A 26,787-nucleotide genomic window follows, 5' to 3' on the forward strand; every position below is an offset into this window, starting at 1 on the left:
TTTTGTATGTATGGACCAATGTATATATTTGTATAATGTCATTATCTGGAAATAAAATATGTTTAAAGTAAAGTTGTGCCATAGAATTTAGGCAAATCTTGGATACTTAACTTATTTCACATGTGAACTTTTTGTCGAGAATAGTTTTGTGTGTACCAAAACAAAACTTTAAAGGAGTGTTGTTCATGTAGAAGTGCAAGACGTTATTTTTGTGTATGTCACGTTATTTGTTGTGCGCAGAGTTATATATAATTATACATTATACCATTTAACGTCCTGTAGACAATGGATTCAATAAAAGTAAAACTGTTTGTCTTTGTGCGTGATCAATATGAAATAGCGAAAGGCAAACTTTTAATATAACAATTACTAACACTCTAGATTCGCATCTTCTTGAAATGAACAATTGCGGGGAAATGCGTCATATTCAATGACTTTTTGTTTCTCGTGATTTGAGGGAAAGATCACCCCCGTCCACACAGTTCATAGAACATTATTGTTTCTATAATAAAGTACATTTACATGATTTACCAGTTGAATATCGCGAAATGTTCACGTTTATAGATATTTAGTAGATCTATTTGATAATAACACTTTTATAGACCGTTCCATAATCGATAAATTGACCGCCGCCATATTGTCAGTCACATGACTGTCCGCCATTACACTGCTGCTAACTGGTGCGAGTCTGCGATTCCAAAAGCCAAAGTATCGCGTACCATTTGGGTCAAAAGTCAACAAGACCTACTAGGTTAAAAGAAAATGTACGTCGACGTACAATATGTACGTCGACGTACAAAAATTGTACGTCGACGTACAAAATTGTACGTCGACGTACAATTTTATCGACCCTTGAGTGTTAGCCAATCAGAAGACGCCTTACATCTGTTGCTTTGATCCGCATATTAAACATTCACCGTGGAATTGTAAAAAATGGCGGCCTCCATACAATCATTCGGTTCTGGAAAAAAACACCTGTTTGACAACAATTATTGTCCAAAAAACTAATGTCAGTCAAAGAGAACATGAGGAATTATTCTTTATATCGGTTTCCTTTACTTATCAGTAATGTCATAGTGGTTTTCAATTGAAATAATGCTCTATTTTACGAAATTCCCCTTCGTCCAAAATTTCCCTATCCGAAATCGTTTACTCGAGTACTGTAAAACCAGATGTTTCATCCTTTTGTGTTTTTATTTATTTATTTTAATCGAAATTGATAAGACACCACCCGATAGCTTGTACGGTATGGGATGGGTCGCTTTCCCCGTGCGGACTTGCTCACACGACCGGAGGACGCCGACTTTCGGTGAATAGCTAGTTGCAATAATCCAACTCCCAGCTATATTGACCCTCCGGGTCGCTGAGCTGTATGAATGTACTCATAAAATCTCAGAGCATACAAGAAGAACTAGGTGAATAGCATACTATGACGTCGGACGAAAATGGCAGATGACCAAAACATGATATTGGAGGCAGGATAAAACTGTTCTTGATGTATTATAACTAGGTAGGTTTATGTTGTTTTATTTGTTACTTCTTTGTACAAGCAACAATAGCTAAATATATTTGGTAGTCAAAGGTTGTAAAGCTTAAAACATTATAGGAATCTACATCAACCCTGCTTGGCTACATGCATTTTAAAGTTAGACATGAAGGCTGACAGTAATGAATATCAGCTTATAAAATGGGTCTGCCTTTCACGTCAATCTAGTTAGACTAATCTAAAAGTAGCATTCATTTCGATTTGTCGCCGGGTGGTGAAAAATGTGTGGCCAGTCCGGGACTCGAACCTGGGACACTTACTTACAGGGCGAATGCTCTCCCGACTGAGTTTACCGGGCCGCCACACATCTTTTAACCAATCCCGCATAAGTTCGGTAGAGTGACAGATTTAAGCATTCTAAAGGCTGTTTTGTCCACTCTAGTACATGTTCTGTATTTCTCTGCGTATTTACTCTGTAAAGACTCGCTAGTATTTTAATGATTGTGAAAGTTGGGTGGTTTGTTTTAGAGAAGTTATTATTTTTGTGATGCTTCAACCAATTCGTCAATGAGTTTTGACAAGTATGAGTATCAGCTAGATTTAATTGACAGTTATATATAATTGTGACAGCTATATTTAACTGCTAAATGAAAATCTTACTTTTGTTTTCAAACACAAGAAATTGCAACAAATTAAGACCACAAAATTGATGAAAGGATGCCCCCCTCCCCTTTTGTTTTCACTGTCGTCAAAGGGCATGTAGCTCTAACTGACGCAAGTGCCCGGATGTTGCGATATTAAGAATAGAAAAAAATCCTTTTTTGCTAATATTAAAAGGCTTCGGGACTGGGATTGTTTCATATTTCCACCGAAATTCAAACCAAAAGCCCATGCATTAGCATGCAATTTAATACAATCGTGTGCAAGCTGAAAACAATAATTGATTTGTTTGTTTTCACTAATTACGGATTAAATTGTTTATCAGAACTTATTCAAATGATCGCGTCAATCACTTTTTGGTGTTACCGCACTTCTGTAATAGACATTCACAGTTTGTTTTACATTATTTCAATAGGGCGGTAAAGACTTGACACCTTTATGGCATGTTTAATCCGATTATTGATAATTGCGGGAGCTGAATGTGTGACATCAACCTGTTTGCGGCTTTCTTCAAAGGTAAAACATGCTCAATAATTAATGTCGGTCCGGTCTCCCAATTAAAAGATTCCATCCTAATAAACTGCAAATTTACTTATTTACTGCAAATTAAAGCAGATGCATGTTGACATGCTCTGCTCAAAATGCAAAGTGTTTCTGTCAAATGTATAAAATACAACATAGACTGTTGAATATTACCATAACCATTGCATCAAATATGGAGTTCGTTTGAAGTCCGAGAGGCGTTGCAAAGCTTTGTTACAAAGGTTTTTCATTCACCAAGAAAAAGGAAACCAATTCGACTAGTCGTAAGATATTTATTCACGCTATGTATCAAAGATTCAAATATTTCAAATGCATTTTACAATAGATTTAAATAACTCTCATCAGCCATCAGCTTGTAATTCACAATTTTTACGCTTTGTCACATGAATCAGGTAATTTTAATTAATTTTTACTTTGAGTTTGTATTTACACCACAATTTGTTTGCAAAACAAGCAGGAATAATTAAAAATACAGGGAAATGTCATTTTGAATTGAAAACACTTGAGCACATGGTAGGTTACTTTAAATAGAAATAAAGTCATACATGTATGACTGTGGAATCTCATGAGATTTTCATTTAAGCAATGTCTGTCGTATCGCTGTTTTTTTCGATATATATAACTGTCAACTTTTCGGGAATTTCTGGTTACAGAACTGCCTGGAACAGACGATAGTCCCAAAGGGGGCACTTATCCGCCCTTTGAATTATTGTGAGGGGGCAGATATCCACATACTTAATTCCAACAGGGGGGGCACTTATCCGTCCCCTTAAAATTAGGGGGCACTTCTCCGGGGAGCACTTCTCCGAGGGGGGGGGGGCCCTCTCCGTATACGAAAAGTTGGCATTACTTCATCAGATATGTGGACTTAATTTTTTGCAGTTTCTTATGTTTCAATTAAAAAGTAAGAATTTCGTGCATTCATGCATCATTAAGCAGTTAAATATAGCTGCCACAGAGATCCAGAGGGGTAAGGGCCATGACCCTTTGGAATTGGACAAATATGTTATTTTAAATGTATACCAGGAGATAAAAGTTGCGTAGAGGAACTTGGCACCAAAGAAGGATTCTGAAAGTCAAAAGCGGTTATATAAGATACCCAAAAGGGGTCAATACACAGGGAGCCAAATCAAAATTCCAAGTTTTTAAACAGATGTCTAGTTAATTATATAGATGGTCCAGATGAAATTGTGTAAAGAGGTTCTGATTAAATATTGAAGAGGGCCTAATCAAATATTGCAGAAGGGGGTCCGAGCAATAAGTCACAAGTTAAGTTTTGTATTTAAACAGGAGAATCATGCGGCAATTCCACATCCTCCCTTGTGTATAGGGGGAGAGGGGGGTCTTATTATTCAGGGGAAGGCGATATGTGGTAATAATTCCACATGTCTGAATGGAATTCATTCATATATCAAAATGTTTATCTTTATGATCTCAAGGTCAAGTTTGAATCTGGGTCATATGGGGTCAGAAACTAGGTCTATGATAGAAAAGGCTTGTACCCACTCACATACCCACTCACATTTCTATGCCAAAACACTCATTGCTGTGGCATTGCATTTTACAAATGCATTTTTTTTAATAAAGCACTCAGTCATTACATTTTCGCTTTTACATTGTCTGAAAAATATGAAATTTGACTAACAGACCGTGACCAATATTTATTTTTTTTAAATAGTTTAGTTGCATGTACATATGAACACTCAGCTTTCTAGCAGAAAGTTTTTTTTTTTTTTTTTTCTGTCTGTGGATATTCCAGTGACACGGGAGGACCCATGTCATTTTTACCTGGCTCCTAAATTTCGTGGCTCAACCATGGTGTCTTAAGCTGTGGCAAGAGGCAAGCTCCCTTAAATGGCATTTGACACCTCTGGTCCCTGTTTGCCTGTTTCACACCTATGGCCCCTGTCTGCCTGTTTCACACCTCTTGGCCCGGCCTACCAGTCAGTACACTGTCCCTGCCCATGTCTGTTCAATAACAATAGTGTCAGCAGTTTCACACCTACCAATACACAAGTTTGTATTTATACTAAGTCCTTATTTTAAATAAAATAATGGCTAAAATAAAGATAAAATTGTAATAACTGCTGTAACCAATATTGCTGTTAATGGGAACATCCTTATAGTGTAAGGAAACACACCTTTCCATATGGAGAGGAAATACAGGTTCAAATCCTGGTGGGGATCCCATATAAGCAGCAACTCACATAATGCAGATATAAATTATACAAACATGACTTTGTGTTGTCATAATGTATGTTACTTAATATTCATATTAAAAAATACAGTTTGGAAAATTTTCTCTATCACACACATACATACACAGTAATTGCATGTTGTTTTACTTTATATCGTGTATCATTAGTATTAGGGCACCATCATTAGCTTCACACCATATAAGATGTCAAAAACAAAGGCCCGTAACTCTGTCCTGGCAATTTATCATAATTATAACCCCTTTTTACTTTAAAAAGAAAAGGGTTTGTTTTCAGCAAGTTTGCATCTTTGTTTCTACTACAGAATCAAATAAAACATACTTTTTCTTACTTTATTTCCAAGTCAGGATATACGCCGTATATCTTTTTTAAAGATATTTCTTGTTTAGTTGTATCATCCAATGCACACGGTATTGTATTTGTATGATGGTTCAAGATCATCTTGAGAGGCGAATTTCTCATCGCAAATGGATTATAGTTATATTAAAGACAAGGCAATCGCGTGAAATATATATATTGCCGGTAGAAACATTTATATACATATATGTTATAAAAGATGCATGCAGTTAAACGCTTTACCAGCGAGTACCCCAATTACTAGAACTATTCGATATACATGCATAGCTCTACAATTGCTTGATCGGCATAGATTCTGTCTGATATCTTTCCGAAATTTCATGGACCTTTTCGACAATCAAGCCGATCATCGCGACTGGGTCTAGTATTTATTGAAGGCTAGTGACCAATTGCCTATACTATAAAGGACAATACATACAACACGAAGTCAAACATTCAAAACAAGACTATTGCCAAGCAATGATGTCCCCTACCGGCTCCACCATTGTCAGATTTTTTTGATTTTTTTTAAGTATTTGTTGCCATAGCAACCAGAATTCTTGACGTATGAACAAAATGAAATGACGTGCATAATATCTATATTGCCATCTATCCATGTTTAAAGTTTCATGAACAAATATGAAGAACTTTTAAAGTTATCGCAGGATCCAGATAAGTGTGACTGAAGGACAGACACACAGAGCGCAAACCATAAGTCCCCTCCGGTGAAACCGGTAGGGGACAAATTATGACATCTTTAAATTGATAGTTTCAAAGCCATCAAAGCGGTGATTTCAGATTAAATATTATGGTATGGGATTGGAAAAAGAACGACACTGGTACATGTCGCCATATTCTCAATATTCATTTTTGTTTCAGTGGCAGCAGTTTTAACCGGCTAAAATACATGTCAAGCCTCACACCTCGCCCAGAATAAATCACAAAACATAAATCACATTCAACTAAAAAACAAACATTGACATCAATAAATTGGTAACTCAAATTAAAAAGCAATTCAAGAGAATATAGATATATCCTATTGCATTTTAAATACTCAAGGGTATAATATTGCTATCACAGCAACAGAATTACAACTTTCAGAGGTGGGATAAATTAAAGTGCCTCGCTCTGTAAAAAGATGGTTTTATGCATGTGCTTAAAGTTCAGATCACACAAATGTTATCATTACTTAAATTAAACATTTAAAATTTTCAAAATTGTAAGTATTGACAATGTTAAATGATTATTAAAGTTCAAGTTAGTGGCTTATCAAATAACTATTTGTTTTATGACTAACATTTGTTTGTCATAATCTTATTTAAATTTTATGTTTTATTATATATATCTTATTTTTATGCCCCCGAGGGTGGGCATATAACTAGTGATCGCACTGTCCATCTGAAATTCCGTCACACTTAAAGTTTGCGTTTAGGTTTCGAAAAATGTGGAAAAAGAGGGCATACATGTGTATGTCATCCTATAATGACAAGCCTTGTTTTAACGCACAATTTTATCTTTATTTTAGCCATTATTTTATTTAAAATAAGGACTTTGTCTAAATACAAACTTGTGTATTGGTAGGTGTGAAACTGCTGACACTATTGTTATTAAACAGGCAGATAGGGACCAGAGGTGTCAAATGCCATTTAAGGGAGCTTGCCTCTTGCCACAGCTTAAGACACCATGGTTGAGCCAGAAAATTTAGGAGCCAGGTAAAAATGACATGGGTCCTTTCGTGTCACTGGAATATACATGGTATTTGGGATGTTTTTAATAAAGGTTTCTTATAAGCGTATGAATTCAACGGCTCTAGGAGAAGTGCCCCCCCGGAGAACTGCCCCCCCAAAGATTTTTCACTGGGCGGAGAACTGCCCCCTCACTGTTTTTTATAGGGCGGAGAACTGCCCCCCTGCCGATTAATAAGGGGCGGAGAACTGCCCCCCTGTCAGAATTGATGACCAGGAGAAGTGCCCCCTAATTAAAGAAATTTCGCGGCGATATATAAAGCGAGTATTATAATGACAATAACGCCAGTAACTTTCTTGCTATTATGTCTGGAAATTGAGTGAAATTTCAAAAGTAATATAAAGTTGTACAAGTAATAAAAGTTATAAAACGGCAAAAAAACCTGCCTCGGCATGGACGTCGCCATCTTGATAATCACGTGATTTTCTTCTATGTGAACAAAGAAAAACAAATCACTTTTTGCTAATAAAAAGTTTTCTCGGCTGAATTATTTGATATTTCCCCGTAAGTAAAACAAACCATTAGCATGCAATTTAATCCATCCTTATGCAAGCTGAAAACAATAATTTATTTGTTTGTTTTCGCCAATTACGGATTTGGACGGTTCAATATAATAAACCCGTATGCGGCTTTATTCAAAGCTAACAAGTTCTTAACAATAAAGGTCGGTCCGGTCTACCAATTAAAAGATTAAAAGATCGCGGTGCTTATCGTTAACGGTAACAAGTTCTCTGCCTGCCTAATTAGCTGCTAATTAAAGCAACTGTTACCGATTTTGTTTGTTTGGCATGTCGACATGATCTGCTCAAAATGCAAACTGTTGCCGTAATATGTGTAATGTGTGTATTTATGTATGTCATTTTGTATGACACATGAATAAACTAAACAACATAAATAAATTGATTATAAATTCTACTTCACTCTATTTTTTTCTTCAAGTCAGCTAAATTAATGCCTTTGCTTTGCCTATTAATTTCCTTTTTTATACGTAAATTTACGTTTTTTTTCCATAGGTCAATACTATCTTTATAATGAAAATTAATTCCGATGTAACTTTTCCTCCATAAGTACTGAGTTGCACGTCTATATTTAGTTGCGACACTTGGCCAGTATTAACACGCACGCGTTTCCTGTGTGGATCTCGACTATGTTTCGCGCTCTTATTAAAACACGACTTTTACATGGCATTCATGTATAGTGAGTGGTGCAGATGCGCACTAAGGGCCTTAAACAGTATTATCACATGCCTCTAGACAATTTGTGTTATTCAGTTCGATAAATGGTAATATACTTGTACTGAAATTCAATTGTTACCGGATAAAATGTGTACGGCGATAACGTAAAATTACCCGTAAGTATTGTTTTCACTACGTAACTAATAACTAATATGACACCGGGGGGCAGTTCTCCGCCCCTACAGATTTGATGGGGGGCAGATATCCGCCTACTAAATTCTGACAGGGGGGCAGTTCTCCGCCCCTACCAATTTGATGGGGGGGCACCTCTCCGCCACCTTTAAAATAAGGGGGCAGTTCTCCGGGGGGCAGTTCTCCGGGGGGGCGCTTCTCCGGATACCGAATTCAACTTGATTTGATTGGATTATGGTTATTTGCTTTTTTATTTAAACTCACATTATTTCTTTTTTCCCAACAGTTGTGTTTTGTGTTCGTGTGAGGAACTATAACATTATTTCTTTTTTCCCAACAGTTGTGTTTTGTGTTCGTGTGAGGAACTATACTTAACACAGATTTGAGAAACAAAATGTAAGTTGATTTCAAACTTTACATTAAAATAACAATTCTTTTATAAGCAATTCTTTATTTATATAAATTCATTTACTTCAAATATTCTGTTTATTCCAATTTACTGTGACATTGTAATGATGTTACCATTTTTAGGAAAGAACATTGAGCGTATAATATTTTTATTACGGAGTTATTATCATAAAAGTTTATGCTTAATAAGGTTATAACATAGCACATTATGTGCGTACATCATTTAATATAATTAATTATTAATTTGTATGTCAGTATTAATTGTAACTCAGTTTTATATAAGTATTTTTTGTGACTCAGTTTTGTATCAGTATTCATTATATATATAAGCATGCAGTTTTATATAAATATGCATTGGAAATTATAAGTTTAAATCATTATTTATTGAGACTCAGTTTTGAGTCATTGTGACTCACATTGAAATGATACCATTTTTGCAAAAGAACATGGACTGGATATTGATTTTATTAATACTTAATATTAATGTCTTTTTTAAGGAGTTATTTATCATACATTTAATTTAATAAGTTATTAAGTTGTATATCAGTATTAATTGTTGTTTTGCAGTTTTATATTAGAATTTTTTTGTTACTCAGTTTTGTATCAGTATTAATTGGGATGCAGTTTTATATCAGTATGAATTGCATGATACTCAGTTATATATCAATGTGCACTGGAAATAAGTTTAACCCTTTCCTGCTTGGAAGCAAAGTGAAAATGGCTATATGCAACCAGAACAGCATGCAAGTAACTCGAAGTCTGTTCTTGTTTTACACTGTTTCCTGCTCATCAGTATCTTAAGGTTGGGAATGAAGCCTAAAATTTACAATATTTGATTTTCTAAGGGAAAAAAAAAACACGCTTCCAAATTGATCTGAGTGTTTAAGGGTTTAATCATTGTCTATTGAGACATTTTTAGCTCATCTATTTTTTTTCCGGTTTAGTTTTGCGTTTAGGTACACTTTTCTCATAAAGTATCAATGCTATTGCATTCGGTATCGGGTCCGTTCGCCCTATAGTTACACATTCGCCCTGGGTTCGTTCGCCCTGGGTTCGTTCGCCCTGGGTCCGTTCGCCCTATATTATCATTTGCATATTGGGGTATAAACAGTTGATTTTTCACACATGTAAACAATTTTGTACCTAAGTTTTCATTAATTAATATAAATCGCAATAAGTGAAAATTACTGGCCTTTGTTACAAACACGCTTACAAGTTAAAGAGCGCCATCTTGATTTTTCACACATGTAACGCGCCATCTTGATTTTTCACACAAGTAACCAAGTTTGTACCCTAAGTTTTCATTAATTAATATAATAAGCAATTAGTGAACATTACTGGCCTATGTTACAAACACGCTTACAAGTTAAAGAACGTCGTATTTTATATTTCGGTAACACTTTTTTGTTTGATATTTCCCCTGCTTTGATAATAAAATTTAGGGCGAACGGACCCAGGGCGAACAGGATTTAGGGCGAAGGGGAATAAGGGCGAACTGAAATTAGGGTGAACGGACCCGGATTCATTGCATTCAAACTTGGTACACTTACTTACTATCATGAGGGGACTGGGCAGGCAAAGTTATGTAACTCTGACTGGCATTTTGACAGAATTATGTGCCCTTTTTATACTTAGAAAATTGAAATTTTGGTTAAGTTTTGTGTTTAGGTCCACTTTTTTCCTAAAGTATCAAAGCCATTGCTTTCATACTTGCAACACTTACTAACTATCGTAAGGGGACTGTGCAGGCAAAGTTATGTAACTCTGACTGGCATTTTGACGGAATTATGGGCCCTTTATACTTGAAAATTTGGTTAAGTTTTGTGTTTTGGTCCACTTTACCCCTAAAGTATCATAGATATTGCTTTCATACTTGGAACACTTACTTACTATCATGAGGGGACTGGGCAGGCAAAGTTTGATAACTCTGGTGTGCATTTTGACACAATTATGTGCCCTTTTTTTATACGTAAGAAATTGAAAATTTGGTTAAGTTTTGTGTTTAGGTCCATTTTATTCCTTAAGTATCAAAGCTATTGCATTCAAACTTGGTACACTTACTAACTATCATGAGGGTACTGGACAGGCAAAGTTTGATAACTCTGGTGTGCATTTTTACAGAATTATGTGCCCTTTTTATACTTAAAAATTGAAAATTTGGTTAAGTTTTGTGTTTAGGTCCACTTTATTCCTACAGTATCAAACGATTGCTTTCATACTTGCAACACTTACTAACTATCATTCGGGGACTGTGCAGGCAAAGTTATGTAACTCTGACTGGCATTTTGACAGAATTATGGCCCCTTTATACTTAGAAAATTTCGTTAAGTTTCGTGGTACCACTTTACTCCTGAAGTATCATAGCTATTGCTTTCAGACTTGAAACACTCACAAACTATCATAAGGGGACTGTACAGGACAAGTTGCATAACTCTTGTTGTCATTTTGACGAAATTATGGCCCTTTTTTGACTAATAACTTTAAATATATGGTTAAATTTTGTGTTTACATCCACTTTACTTCTAAAGTATCAAGGCTATTGCTTTCAAACTTCAAATACATTCATACTATCATGAGGGTACTGTACCTGGCAAGTTTAATTTTACCTTGACCTTTGAATGACCTTGACCCTAAAGGTCAAATAACAAAATTTATCTAAAATTGCCATGACTTCGTTATTTATGATCAGATTTGATTGATACTTTGACAAAACAACTCTTACCTGACATACTACAATAGACTCCACCCAATCCACATAATAATGGACCATTTATACTTAGAAAATTGAAAATTTGGTTCACTTTTGTGTTTTGGTCCACTTTACTCCTAAAGTATCATAGATATTACTTTCATATTTGGAACACTCCCGCACTATCCTAAGGGGACAGTACAGGACAAGTTGAATAACTCTGGTTGTCATTTTGACAGAATTATTGCCCTTTTTTGACTTAGTAACTTTGAATATTTTTTAAATTTTTTATGAACATGCACTTTATTTCTAAAGTATCAAGGCTATTGCTTTAAAGATTAATATACTTTCTTACTATTATGACGTTACTGTACCTGGCAAATGGTTGTCATTTCGACAGAATTATGGCCCTTTTTTGACTTAGTAGCTTTGAATATTTGGTTAAATTGTGTGTTTAGATCCACTTTACTTCTAACGTATAAAGGTTATTGCTTTCAAACTTCAAATACTTTCTAACTATTATGAGGGTACTGTACCTTGCAAGTTGAATTTGACCTTTGAATGACCTTGACTGTCAAGGTCAAAGTATTACATTTTTCAAAAATTTCCATTACTTCTTTATTTATGATCAGATTTGATTCATACTTTGACAAAACAACACTTACCAGACATACCACAATAGACTTCACCCAAACTATTCCCCACGCCCCCCCCCAGAAACCCCCCCCAACATTTTTTTCCCCATTTTGTTCGTCTTATTTTTGAAAGATCATGTAATAAATGACCACACTATACCCCCCTTTCACCCCCCCCCGACCCCCATAAAAAATATTATATATTTTCTTTTAAAGACTGTCCAACCATCCCACCCAAGAATCCCCCCCCCCACCCCCAAAAAAGAAAGTAAAACAATCATTTTTGAAAGATAATGTAATAAATGTCCACACACTCACAATTTTGCTAAAATTGCCATAACTTCTTTATTTATGATCTGATTTGATTCATACTTTGACAAATAGATGAGCGGTCTGCACCTGCTAGGCGGTGCTCTTGTTTAGTCATTGTGACTCAGTTTAAATTCCTTTTATCAATTATAATAAAATGCAACGATCCAACGCTCTATAACTGCTTTCATAAATTCTAAACCAAAACATAAATTGGTAACAGTTTGTTAAGCGATAATGGTGTTTTAAGTAAGTTTAAAAAAATGAGTGTAATTAAATATAGTCCAGGTTTTAGGACTGGGCCAAAAAAGCTTGGGTCTTAATAAGACTAAGAGCCTGCTACCAATTACAGCAGTATTAATTGTTAATTGTGACTCAGATTAAGGCATTATTTATTGTGACTCAGATTAAAAGCAGTTTTCATTTTGACTCAGTTTTCAAGCAGTATTCATTGTTACTCTTAAAGCAGTATTTATTGTACTCAGTTTTAAAGCAGTATTCATTGTGACTCAGTTTTAAAGCAGTATTTATTGTAACTCTTTAAGCAGTATTCATGGTAACTCAGGTTTAAAGCAGTATTCATTGTGATTCAGTTTTAAAGCAGCATTTATTGTGACTCTTAAAGCAGTATTCATGGCGACTCAGTTTTAAAGCAGTGTTCATTGCGACTCAGTCATTAAAGCAGTATTAATGGCGACTCTTAAAGCAGTATTCATTGTAACTCTTGAAGCAGTATTCATGGCAACCCAGTTTTAAAGCAGAATTAATTTTGACTTAGTTTTAAAGCAGTATTAACTTTCACTCAGTTTTAAAGCAATATTCATGGTGACCAAAATTAAAAAAAAAAAGCTTTTGGGTGAAACCAATGTCAACTAGAAATGGCGCGGACGAGGCCGACGCATATCCCCACGCCGAATGTTTGACCTAGGTGTACCCCAGGGTTGGTAATGAGGCCATGCATAGTTGAGATTGACCGTATTGTCATAAGAGAAGTTCAATATCAATTAGAAGTGAATTGGTGTCGAAATGAAGAAGTTATAGTAAAAGGCGTTTGGGTGGGTGTGACCTATGTGGGCAGGGCGCCCCAGGGTTGGTAATGGGGCCATGCATAGTTGAGATTGACCGAATTGTCATACGAGAAGTTCAGTATCAATTTGAAGTGAATCGGTGTAGAAATGAGCAGTTGAACTGTCTGTAAGTCCGTCTTGTCTGTCCGTCCATCCAAAAACTTTAACATTGGTCATAACTTTTGCAATATTGAAGATAGCAACTTGATATTTGGAATGCATGTGTATCTCATGGAGCTGCACATTTTAAGTGGTGAAAGGTCAAGGTCATCCTTCAAGCTCAAAGGTAAAAAAACACAATCCAAGGGAAGTATTAAGCTTTAAAGGGAGATAATTTCTATACCTGCCAAATGATAAATAGAAATATTATTTCAAAGCGGCGCAGTAGGGGGCTTTGTGTTTCTGACAAAAACATCTCTTGTTTTGTCTTAGACTTGAAGCAAAACAAGAAGCAAAAGTCATGTGGTATATCCACACTGTAACATAAATACTGTTGATGGCTAAGCAGTTACCAGCCTCCTGACAGTGCACTTAACAGTTACTGTTAGCTACAGAATGGTCATTAGGTAATATTGTTTGATATCCAACAGTTGAAGTGCCTGGTCAGATGGCATGTGATCTTACTCTTTGCTTCTATATCCAGAATTGGCATCTCAAGCTTCCATTTTGTACTGTTATTAGTATTAAAAAATTGACTTTGCCCTTACAGAGACATTGACCAGCCTGCTGACCAGACAACCAACCAGTCATCAGCCGTTCTGAATGAGTACATCCCTGCGGTTCAAACAGCACAACCCATTCCGTAAGAGCATAAGATTTTTGATGTGCATGAAATGTTATGCATGATATCTTAAATAATCTTTATTTTTGAATGAAGTGTTTTGATTAAAGACATTGTTTTTTAAATTCATTATCTTGCAATGAGGCTTCTTTCGCTTTTTTTTTCATATCCTTGTTGTAGAATAAACACTAGGCTATCAATTTCAAAAGAAAGCAGATTAATTATATACATGTATGAGCTACCAAGCAAATGGACAGACCAAGCCAGGATTTAAACTCAAAAATCAATAAGCAATGTGCTTTACACACTGCATACCGGTAACCTAGATATTTTTGATGCAGAAGAACCTTTGTAAAATTTGCTAGGATGACCACACTGAAATTAGAAAATATCTGATTTTTTGTATTGAAATTTACCAGATCCTTGTCAAAATAGAAATTTCTATTTCTATCAAAATGTAATTTTATTTGAGATTTTGAATAAAGATATTTTTATGAGATTTTGTATATTTTTTAAAATAAAAAATATGTTTCTGCAGACCAAGCCGTATAACAGATACTGCCAGAGAGCAGCTCAAACAACAAGCGAGCATGTGCATCACTGGTCCCATTACAGATCCTCTGCTCCTGGAGGTGAGACGTAACCACGTCATGAAAGACGCCCTAGGCACCTTACGGTACTCACAGAGTGACCTCAGCAGCAAACTGCAGATCAAGTTCATTGGTGAGGCCGGTGTTGATCTCGGTGGTCTCCGTCGCGAGTTCTTCTCCCTCCTTGCATACCAGTTCAGCCATTCAGCGCTTACATCAGGTAAAGCTTATCATCTAGCATTGGAACCATACAATGTCTGCCAAGTGAACAACTTGATAGCCATATTTTTTATTATAGTATTCTTTGCATATTCTTAGAGACCAGCTTTTTTGTTGGCATCTAAATAAGGTTTAAAATATCAAGCTGTCATTGAAAGTTAAAAGTTAAAAATCCATAAAAGTGTAATGCAAGAAATACTGAACTCAAATTCGCTTGAAAAATTCAAGTATGTGTCACATGAATTATGAAATGACCTCTAGTATTGTACATCTATCAATTATAATTGGCCTGTTGATTTAGTTGTATTTTCTGGTCATTTGGGATTATAGAATGTAAACATTATTGTTATAGTAGAATACCTCTTAAGCCGGTGCTAATGGGCGTGAGTGGTGATGCATTCTCCATTACCAGAACAGACCGAATTAAACCGGGTCTGCTATTATATTTCTAGGATGCATTTTGTGCTTTCAAAGGAGACACTTTCAGAACTAATAAGATAGAGAACTATAATGGGTAACCACAGAACATTATTCCCTTATGTGTATTCAAATTCCTTATTTGTATTTGGTGTTTCAGGTTCTCCCGGGCGCCTCACATTAAGAAAGAACTTTGTGGAGCGTGAGAAGAACACCTTCTTCTACCTTGGTCAGCTTGTGGCTCTCTCCATTCTTCAAGATGGTCCAGGTCTGCCAGTGTTTGCCGACTGTGTGGTCAACAAGATACTCAACATCACAAATGGTGTCAATCCAAATGACCTCAATCCAGACTTGGTGAAAACACTTGAAGAGGTATATATTATAATATGTGTTAATGACATAAAATAAGACCTATGATTCTTGCATATCTGACTGAGATTTCTGCTGCCTGCTTTCATTCATGCCAGGAAACCCCTTCTGGCACAGGGGGATGCCAGATGACTGGCATGCAATTTAAACATTAAAATTACATCAGTGCATTGTTCTCGATGTTAATGTTATGGCGTTTCGTCACTTTCTCTTAATGATATCATAATACCACGCTTCTTAAAATATGCGTCCGTAATAAAAAGAAAGCTTTAACAAATTCCATTTCAGCCGTAAATCATTCCATTTTACAACTTGTTAAATATGTATGCAAGAAAAAATATTTATCACTAGTTTTAGACTCAGACCAGAATTTCCGGCCCTCGAGTAACTGTTTTGGCGGGAACTCAGCTAGCAGTTGATCCCGCCAAAACAGATACTCTCGGACCTGAAATTCAGATCCTGAACTACAACCAGTGACTGAAATTTATAATATGTAAGGAAAAGACATGCAATGTTATATAGTCAACCAACTTCACACACCCTATCCAAGTAGCAAATATTATTTGCATGAGTAATAGCTCAACATAATTATTTTTTTTTGACATAGTCAATTCTTGATGAAAATTGATTTGTTTGTGCTGAAATGGAGTTAAATGCAGTCCATCTGACTCGGGTAAACGGATCATATAATAAAGATGTATAATTTCAGATGACAGATGCTTCGACTGAACGTGAGCTCCAGGACCTTTATTTTAGCATCTATGACGAGCGAGAGGCAGCAGGGTTTATCCTGCCATCTAACATCTTCAAGAAGGACCACATCCCCCTCCTGCAGTCGGCCCTTGTTAACAACATGGTGTTGAACTGCAGAGATGAACTGGACCAGTTCATTGAAGGTAATGTGATATTATTATTATTATATTGAGTAACTTAGCTCCTCCAAATGTAATGAGATGTTTTTGCAAGCTGGCTTGTCAATAGATTTTCCATCAAGTTAAACACACAATGATACAAGTTATTTTCAATAAAAAATAAAAAATAGTGAAATTGCTGCTGATCAAAATCTAAAAGCTTTCATGTATGAATCAAACATTTTGATTAAACTGCCTTTAGTGCCATTAAATAAGATGTGTGTTTGATAATTTATTAAATTGCATTATATTCATTACTGGGTCGTTTTAAATAACATGCTTTTTATGAATCAATTTCATATGACTAGACACTATGTTTCATTTGAACATGTAACTGTGTGATGATTAAATGACTGTTTGTAGCATTAACTCAATTTGATATTATCCTTCCAGGTCTACAAACTCATGATGTTCTGACCATAGTGAGACAGGAGAAGTTGACCTGTCTATTCAGTGGTGGTAAGCCGCCAGTCACTGTTGCCGATGTAAGAGGTCTGATGAACTTTAAATATCGCGAAGATATCAACCGGGAGGCTGACCGGGAAACTGGCCAGCAGTTTGTTCGGTTCCTTCAGGCGACAAAGGGTGATGGCGCCACCATCAACGGCATTACCCTGAAGCCGAAGGATGTCCTCATGTGGATGTCGGGTTCAACAGAAATCCCAGCTGTGGGTTTCCACAAGCAGATTGACATTGAGTTTGGTGGCGAGGAAAGGGTCAACACTTGTGCACTTTGTGTTACGTTAAAGCATCTGACGCCTGCTGTTGAGGACCCTGTTTTGTATTTTACAGAGCGTTTGATAAACTCATCAACATTCGGTGATATGTGATATTTCTTTATGTTATGGAGATAAGATCTAATGTTGATGAGTTTATCAATCGCTCTGTAAAATACAAGACAAAACTCCTCACCAAACTCGATGTCTATTTGCTTGTGGAAATAAAAAAAAAAAAAAAAAAACGTTTTTGTATTACTGTTTTTAAGTGTTTTGTAAATATTGTATAAATATATACTGGAGTTAAACAATTTGTTCATTAACTAAAGTTGCTGAGCCACAGTTATCAACATGTTTCCAAATATAGTTTTTCCGTATTACTTTAGCAATATTGTATTAGTAAACAAGCTTTAAAAAGTTATGCACATGTGCCGACTTTCAAAAAAAGTTCTTGCGAACATAAATATTAAACCAGGGCCCGTATTCATCAACCAATTCTTAGACTTAAGTCTAAGAATAAAGAATATTCTTTAAATAGGATTATTAAAAAATTGCTTTAATATTAAGTCAAACTTGACATTAACTGTCTCTATCTAATTCATTCGTAATGAAGAAATTTCCTTTACGGACATAACCATCACTGGTTGCCTGTATGTTTTCAAACCATGGGCATAATTTTCTTGGTTCAAAGTATATTCTTAAGTCTAAGAATGGGTTGGTGAATACGGGCCCAGAATGGTACAGGATCTGTAACTTACCTAATGTATATTTTTTTTCTATTAGTTTGAGAATTGAGATTGTGTCTATTAGTTTTAGACTTGACATTGTGTCTATTAGTTTTAGACTTGACATTGTGTCTATTAGTTTTTGAGATTGTTATCAAAATAAACTGTTGCTCTTGAATGAATTGTGTTTATTTTTATTCCTGTATCATGTGCTTCTCCTTCAATCGAAAATAAAGTCATTCCTGTTAAAATGCACGACATATTGTTCATGAAAATGCATGTTGACCTATTTGAAGGGTATTGATATTTATTGCAGTCACTCAGATGTTGGTGCCTGTGTGAAAGTTATGTGTGCAAGACCTTATTGATGATGCCAAAAACAAACATCATCTTTTAACAACCATATTTTGTAGATATTTAAGGAATAACAAGCAAGAACTGACAGTTCATCAAGTCCTGTACCAGAGTATGTAAAAAGGAAAAGAGTCAAATATCCATAACACCCTAAAAGTTTTCCGAAATAAATTAAATTCATGGGACACAGCTAGTGTACCATTAGACAACCTTGTAGTGTTTAAATGTTAATCCTCAGGTAGTTTTCAAAGAGTAACCATAACAAAATATTTTCTCTATACTATATATAAAAAGGGCTATAACTTATTCGAAAATAGTCAAAACCAAATAAGAAGCAAACAACTAGGATACACAAACTCCACCTTTATACCATCTTCATACATATTGTGACCTGGTTTTGCAAAGATGTCCTCACAACTAGGACCTGTTTACCAAGGAATGTTGGATGCCGATATGACTGGTATAGTGATTGTCTCTATGAGACATGTGAGCAAAAAAACATGCCAATGCTCTACAGGTCAAGTTTTGAACGATATTGATCACTAAATATGCCTCTGTTATATAGGTAAAGTTTGAATAGGGTCATTTTTGGTTTGTGAGCTATTGTGATCGCCATGTGTCTGCTGTCCATAATTGTGATGCACTTGTTTAATATCAACTATTATACTGTTAACACTTCAGAGGTCACATATTTTGACCAACACTCATTACTATTACTAACAGCAAAAATGTGACTAGAGTGTTACTTTTAGACCTGATTACCTAGTGTTTGACCTTGCACAACATGTACAATTTTACAATTGAATCATCAAGATGTATACATCTAGCTATTTTGATAAAGAGTTTACAAATTTCTCTTTATTTGACCTAGTGATCTAGACATTGACCTATCATGTTTTTTTTTTAATTATATAAGTTCTCCATGTTAGTTTATTTTTTTTCTTCTTTGGCTATATTAAGTGCAAGGCGCATTTTGGCTTCGTGTTCACCTTCGATTTTGATAGGCAGTCATTGGTTATTGAATTCAGTGTTTGTGTTGATATACCGTCTCAAGGTACTTCATTGGATAACACACCTACTTCGAAGGTACCAGAGTAGTGTTTTCCATTACCTCTGTATGTTATACATTGAACTCACAGTAAATAAGAATCTGGATTGAAAGGTTGGTGTAGGGTATACCTATGAATAACATTCTGCTGGTGTACCTCAGTAAGGCTGGGTACTTCGTCATGTATGTTGTTTGCACTAACAAACTGAAGGAAACAGTAACTAGAGTGCGAACGTTGTTTTTCTTTAATTTGACCTATTTTAATAAGTCAAGTGAACCATGTTTAAATTTGACCAAGATATCATTTAGGTGAACATTCTGAACAAGTTTGATGAGGAAAAAACCTGACCTCTAGAGCAATGTTTTCCTATACTATCAACTAGTGACCTAGTGTCTGACCCAACATGACTCTCAATCTTGACCTAAATTTAATTGAGATACAACTTCTGGCAAGTTTGATCAGCGAATTTGAAAGAACTCGAGTATTAAGGGTGAAATGTTTAATGGTCACAAAATCACGGCCACAAACGTTCATCTTGTCACTGTGTGTCAGGTGAGCTTAACATCAAATATCACTTTCAAAATCAACTTTATGTTTTTAAAACAACACAATCGCTGAAACATGACATTGAGTATAAAAACTTCATATATCTGACATACATCAGGGTTTTCATTAGAATTCTTTGTAGCAGTCTTTTGAATTATTTGAGGAGGCCAAGTTTTTTTTAAAATAAAGGTGCCAAATCGTGGCTTTCGAGCGATTTTTGGCACATATTTTACATGTATTTCCCCAGTTAAAAAAGAGGATATTAATGTGAATTGTTAAGAAAAAATAAATTCCTCAGGTTACATCAACTCTCCGGGGTGTCGATTGTCCCAAATTTGAAATCCTGAAAATAAAGTCGGGGTCGAAGGGACCGGGCCCTAGCTTTATGTATAATTTCTGTACAGTACATAACATGTATTCTTTACAGTATTAATGACAATCTGAATTAAACAAACACTGGAAGTTTTAACATTTTAATAAGTTATAACTTCCAATAATGACAATGACATTTCAAAATATATAACTAAACTAATTTAAATGACTAGTCCACAAGTAGTTATTGCAAATAAGAAGAAACAGTAACAAGAGTGCCAAACTGTCACAAGGTACGCCCGTTCGAAGGTTTTGGACACCATGCTCAATGCTTGAAAGTGTCCTCAAGACCTAGTTATTGACCCGGCATGACCCATATTTGAACTTGACCTAGATATCACTTAGATGTAACATCTGACTAAATTTGGTGAAGATCAGATGAAAACTACTTCAATTAAAGAGCGGACAACATGCTTAATGCTTGAAATGCACTATGTGACCTCGTTTTTGACCCGGCATGACCCATGTTCGAACTTGACCTACATATCATCTAGACACAACTTCTGACCAAATTAGGTGAAGATCAGATGAAAACTACTTCAATTAGAGAGCGGACACCATGCTAAATGCTTGAAATGCACTAAGTAACCTCGTGACCTAGTTTTTGACCCGGCATGACCCATATTTGAACTTGACCTACATATCATCTAGACACAACTTCTGACCAAATTTGGTGAAGATCGGATGAATACAATTTGAATTAGAGTCCGGACAAAGTGGCGCCGTTGAAAATGCACTAATTGACCCTATGACCTAGTTTTTGACCCGGCATGACCCATATTCGAACTTGGCCTATATATCAACTAGATGCAACTGCTGACCAAGTTTGGTGAAGATCGGATGAATACAATTTGAAATAGAGTCCGGACAAAGTGGCCCCTTTGAAAATGCACTTATTGACCCTATGACCTAGTTTTTGACCCGGCATGACCCATATTCGAACTTGGCCTAGATATCAACTAGATGCAACTGCTGACCAAGTTTGGTGAAGATCGGATGAATACAATTTGAAATAGAGTCCGGACAAAGTGGCCCCTTTGAAAATGCACTTATTGACCCTATGACCTAGTTTTTGACCTGGCATGACCCATATTCGAACTTGGCCTAGATATCAACTAGATGCAACTGCTGACCAAGTTTGGTGAAGATCGGATGAATACAATTTGAATTAGAGTCCGGACAAAGTGATGCCTTCCGCCCGCCGCCCGCCCGCCGCCCGCCCGCCGCCAAGGGGTTTCACATAATACGTCCCGTATTTTATACGGGCGTATAAAAACTGTAAACATCTTTATCAACTGTCAAACAATAATATTCAATATTATGATCCTCTATTTAACACAATCGCATTTTACCAAGAGAATGTGACTAGCAATTCAAATAGAATTACCAAAGGAGTAAGTTACCTTAAGAAAAATAAAGTCTGATAAACATCACAAGAATTAAAACAATTATACTGAAGCATTTTATGAGCAAATACTAGAACATTTATAAGTAATACTGTGTTAAGAGTACACAATAAAACAGTACAATAACAGTGTTTAACTCTTAGCACATGAGATCATTTAAACAGTTGCAAAAATTGACCTGTCAGACTGACAAAGAACAATCTCAATATAATGAACCTCCACTTAACACAATAACATTTTACCAAGAGTTTATGACTAGCACTTCAAATGAAATTACCAAATGAGTATATTACTTAATAAATTACAGTCTGATATCAGATGAGTATATGTCTGGCACTTTAAGTGACATTAACAAATGAGTACATGTACATAACTTAATTAATAAAAGTCTGATAAAAAGAAGTGTACATGTTATGAAAAGCACAAATAAAATACCAAATGAGAATATTGAGAGATAATGAGAGTCTCAATTATCAAGATTTTGATAATAACAGATATACATGTATTAAAAAACATTAAAACATGTACTAACACCAATTTGACTTTAAATAGTAAATTTTCCAGAATATAAAACAGTTTCAGGTGATTCTAATCTAAACTATATTAGAATATGACCCAGAATCAGATAGTGAATTATCGGATGATGATTGTTATGGCAACTAGACTAGTTGCCACAACAATCATCATCCGATAATTCACTATCTGATTCTGGTCACCATATAAGCAGTTTCATGTAATCATAGCTTGGTCACTACACAGAATTGCAAAACTCAACACATGCCAAGAAACAATCCACACCCTGGTGGTCACTCTCAATGTTCAAAGTTTGTGTTAGTCTTGTGAAGTCCTGCTCATTCAGAGGACAGTCTACATTTGACACATTGGTGATCATGTCTTCTCGGGGGGCTACCTCGACCTCATCGTCAATACCATATTCAGTATGGTCTTGGATGTCTTCCTCCGGAGCACGGAACACCATGTCGTCGATGCCCCTATGACCCTGTCCAGCTTGGCGCATCATGCCCTCAATGTAGAGCTGTGTGGGGGTTCTACCTCTTTCACTGCTCAACCTGTGGCAGTTCCAGCCCTCACGGAATATGTCTAACGCTCGCTGGACACGAGGCACAAACACGTGATGAAGGCACCACATGTGCACTGGATTTGTCAAATCCAACTGTCCAGACTCCTCAAGATGTGAAAACAATCCGTGAAACACGTTTGTTGCACTGGCAAACAGGTCACGCCACATGCGTTCAATCCGCTGATTGTGGACGCTCCTTCCCGTGATGAAAGAACCCCGACGAGGTCCACGATGCGCTATCATAAACGCCCCAACGCCGGTATTTTCCAGCCCGTGATCGCTGCGGACTCTTGATGGGACACCATAGCACTGGGTGCCTGTCATGAAGGCTTTTGTCATCGTGGTAGCCTTGTTGTTGGTTGCAGCTTGGAGGAAAACACACATCCGCGAGAAGCCATCAATGCCTCCGTGTATGACAAAACCCCATCTGAAAAAAAAATAAAAAATTGTACATACTTGAATAGATATTACAATGTAAATGTACTAAAATTGCAAAGTATTTTGTTTGATTTGGTGTTTATATATGGCCTCAAGTGGAATGGGGTAACAAGTCAAACCAAAATAATTGGGCCCAAATTAGTCACAAAATTCAAATCTGTTGAATATACCTTCTTATCTAACTGTAACCCAAATTTTAAGTTTTTAATCTTATACAATTTAGGCAGAAATTGAAGAAAACTGATACACAGTTTCCACAACATTCTAAAAAAAGCTGAAATTAGGAAAATGGAATTTTGAGCAATTAGAGCAATTTAATGCATCTTTTTGGCATATAACGCAATATTTAAATGCCTCCCCAATCAACAAACAACACCAAAATTGCACAAAATATGTGTTAGATAACATTTAAAATTTAGTTTGATGTCATTTATTTTTCACAATTTCTGCCAAAATTTGACTGAAAATTATCCAAAATTCCACTATGTCAGCTTTTTTTTAGATGCTTGTTCAATATGGAAACAGCAAAGATTTTTTTTATAAATATTCTAAGTTCATTGAGGTAACGGTTAACGGTAATATAAAAGGTTTATATACTTTCTCACATGATTTTTGATATTAGGGCCAAAAACAGCCTTTCAAGTCCCCACCCCTTTCAAGATGATTTAAGAAAAAATATTGCCTCTAAAGCGTTAACAAGGTTTTTCTATTATTTAACCTAGTGACCTTACTTCTAACTTGACTTAGATAATAAGATATCACCAAGGTTAACATTTTGACCAAAGGTATTTATTTAATCAACCTATTTAATCTTAATTTGTTAAAAATACGAATCATAGTAATTTTGTACCTTATCAATTTGTGGTTTCCATCTATGTGCCACAATGAGTTTGGACCAGCAACATTGTACACCCTTCGCCGAATCGAGTGACACCATCGCATGGCTACAGCTGCTTCGTCAACCCGGATCAGACTGTCAGCAACACGTTGTCTTTGAACCCGATGTCCTAGACTCTGAAGATGTCCCTGAACCATTCGTTGCCCAAGTGTCTGATTGCCATCTGTTATCTCTCGGACCAGATTGTCAAGTTCCTCGTTGGAGATGCTTGAGTACCTTCCTCTGATGCTTATACCATATGACCTGAAAATATATAATAGAGAATATTTGTTTATTTTGAGTGAATATGAAATATATACCTCACTGAGAAGGGAGAAAATATGTTTTGCTGTATGTTTGTGCCTTTGCAGCAATCAAGATCTTGTGTTGTGGCTCCCCATGCAGTGCAATCTGACTAAAGTACTCGATTTTCCCTTCGTCCAGATCTTGAGTTGAGATTGTTTTTCTATTTTAAACAATCAGTTTTACCAAATCGCTATACAAGTATTCATTTAAATAACATGTTTCAACTGCACTTCTGTATCTTCAATAATATAACATTGTTGCCTTATACAACACTTGCATTATCTGAGAAACTGTCTTGCAGTTGTTCATTTTGAATTTTAGGTTGATTTTAATTCGTAAAAGAAGTACTTAATGACTTCATTTTATAAAAAAAATGAAATCACTTCCTAAAAATTGCCACCTTGTGATTAATGAACCTAACTAATACCCATTTAACATTCAATAATAATGTGTCAAAAGGGCATAATATTATCTGTATATTAAAACATTTTCCAGTGGTTTCGGTTTTTTGGGACACCCTGCATACACAATGTTTTTTCAATTGACTGGATAACATACCTGAGGCTGCGCTTAATAACAGAATCTGACACCTGAACCAGACTAGCAATAGCTCTTCGTTTGAAGCCTGCTTCAACTAGATACTCCAGCTGCTCTCGACTAATGACGTAAAGTGGTCTGCCTCTGGTTGTAGTCTGTTTTGCGGCGAAGAAACCAACGAGAGGCTGCAGCGTCCTGAAAAGATAAAATCAACAAAAGTTACAACACAAATAATATTATATTATAGCGGTTACTAGATTTACCAAAAGCGCGCGCTTTCGGTATCGGTACCGAAAGCGCAAAAGCATTACCGAAAGCGCACTGTAAAATGTATGTTATGGAAATAATCAGTAAATCAGTTAAATTTCCAATTGAAGTATAACTGAAAACTTGTGTATAAATGCATTTTTCATGGAATATTTCGTACAAATTTGTTCTCAAGCGCGCAACATTATGACAACTAACGCTGTATAAGTACAGAAAGAGCAATGTCAGTACCGAACCCGCACTGTATAATGTAAATTACGGGGAAAAAACTATTAAAGAATTACCAAAAACATGTTTATTAATGCATTTTCCATGGACTTAACCGTACAAAATCGATCTTAAGCGCACTACATTGTGTCAAATAACGCTTTCGCCTACTAAAACAGCATGCCGCAATGATGACGGAAATCAATTGTGTGACAATAAACACGAAGCAACGAACCAGTCTTTGTCTGATTATTTGTTGTTTTGTTAACCAACCAACAACTGAATGCTCCTGTTAACAAGTGCATAGAAATATTAACTGTATCAAGATAATCACTTTTGTTGATATTATGATTAGTTATAATAGTAATAACAAGAGCACCGCCTACGACTCAAAGTCAATGTACGTTGGATTATTTCATCTTATTACCTAATTGGTCGAGGATTGGTTTAAGATATTGCAGGCTTCGCGAAAGCCGGTCAATAGAAACAAATAGTCCGCAAGTAATTGGATCGAAAATTATTTAAATGGTCAGGGAAAATACTAACCTCTTTCGCTCTTCAATTGTCGACATCAACGAGTCGATAATCTCACACAACCGTTCAAAAATGGGATAACGGGTACACATACGTCGTGCATTCCGACTTAATGCTGTCAAAGTGATAAGACTAGCTTCACACAAATTTGCATCTGTATCTTGCGTCATTAAATTTCTACATAAAGAGTGAATAATGCGAGTTGCTTCTTCTCGAAAACCTTCGACGTCCGCCATATTTTTTTGGAAACCGGATATGGACTAGACCGGTCTTAGGACTTAATAATATTTATTACTTGAAACGATTTTAGAATAAATACCGTCAAGTATAGATACTTATTTATTTATTTTTTATTATTTCACTTTTGATATTTTTATCCATTTTGTCCTCAATTAAAAAGTTTTTTTTAAAACGATTATTATGAATAAGTCTGAAGGAAAAGCGGCTCAAGAGACGAGTGGTTTGATTGGCTGTTCAGAAAAATTGTACGTCGACGTACAATATGTGCGTCGACGTACAATATGTACGTCGACGTACATTTTTTGTACGTCGACGTACATATTGTACGTCGACGTACAAATTGTACGTCGACGTACAATTTTGTACGTCGACGTACAAAAAAA

General features: G+C 35.8%; 2 protein-coding genes across 4 annotated transcripts; one reads left to right on the forward strand and one right to left on the reverse strand.

The window, feature by feature from the left end:
• The first annotated feature begins 902 nt into the window (after window positions 1–902).
• Window positions 903–18,368, forward strand: LOC127864123 (uncharacterized). Its single transcript, XM_052403820.1, has 6 exons — window positions 903–1,510; window positions 14,172–14,264; window positions 14,782–15,053; window positions 15,630–15,841; window positions 16,548–16,734; window positions 17,143–18,368. Exons 3-6 carry the CDS (start codon window positions 14,834–14,836, stop codon window positions 17,577–17,579), a joined length of 1,056 nt encoding a protein of 351 aa, XP_052259780.1. The 5' UTR covers window positions 903–1,510; window positions 14,172–14,264; window positions 14,782–14,833; the 3' UTR covers window positions 17,580–18,368.
• Window positions 18,369–20,599: 2,231 nt separating this feature from the next.
• LOC127864122 (uncharacterized) lies at window positions 20,600–26,551 on the reverse strand. Of its 3 annotated transcripts, none has more exons than XR_008041496.1 (5): window positions 26,177–26,551; window positions 25,178–25,351; window positions 24,287–24,577; window positions 21,577–23,425; window positions 20,600–21,264 (listed from the first exon to the last, which is right to left on the reverse strand). XR_008041496.1 is itself a non-coding variant. In XM_052403819.1 (4 exons), exons 1-4 carry the CDS (start codon window positions 26,398–26,400, stop codon window positions 22,669–22,671), a joined length of 1,446 nt encoding a protein of 481 aa, XP_052259779.1. In that variant the 5' UTR covers window positions 26,401–26,551; the 3' UTR covers window positions 20,600–22,668. The 3 variants fall into 3 exon arrangements, 1 of the variants encoding a protein (XP_052259779.1); XR_008041495.1 differs by having other exon boundaries at window positions 20,600–21,420; XM_052403819.1 differs by having other exon boundaries at window positions 20,600–23,425.
• Between the last annotated feature and the right edge of the window lie 236 nt (window positions 26,552–26,787).

Source organism: Dreissena polymorpha, unplaced genomic scaffold (assembly GCF_020536995.1).
Source record: "Dreissena polymorpha isolate Duluth1 unplaced genomic scaffold, UMN_Dpol_1.0 chrUn131, whole genome shotgun sequence".
Lineage (NCBI taxonomy): Eukaryota > Metazoa > Mollusca > Bivalvia > Myida > Dreissenidae > Dreissena > Dreissena polymorpha.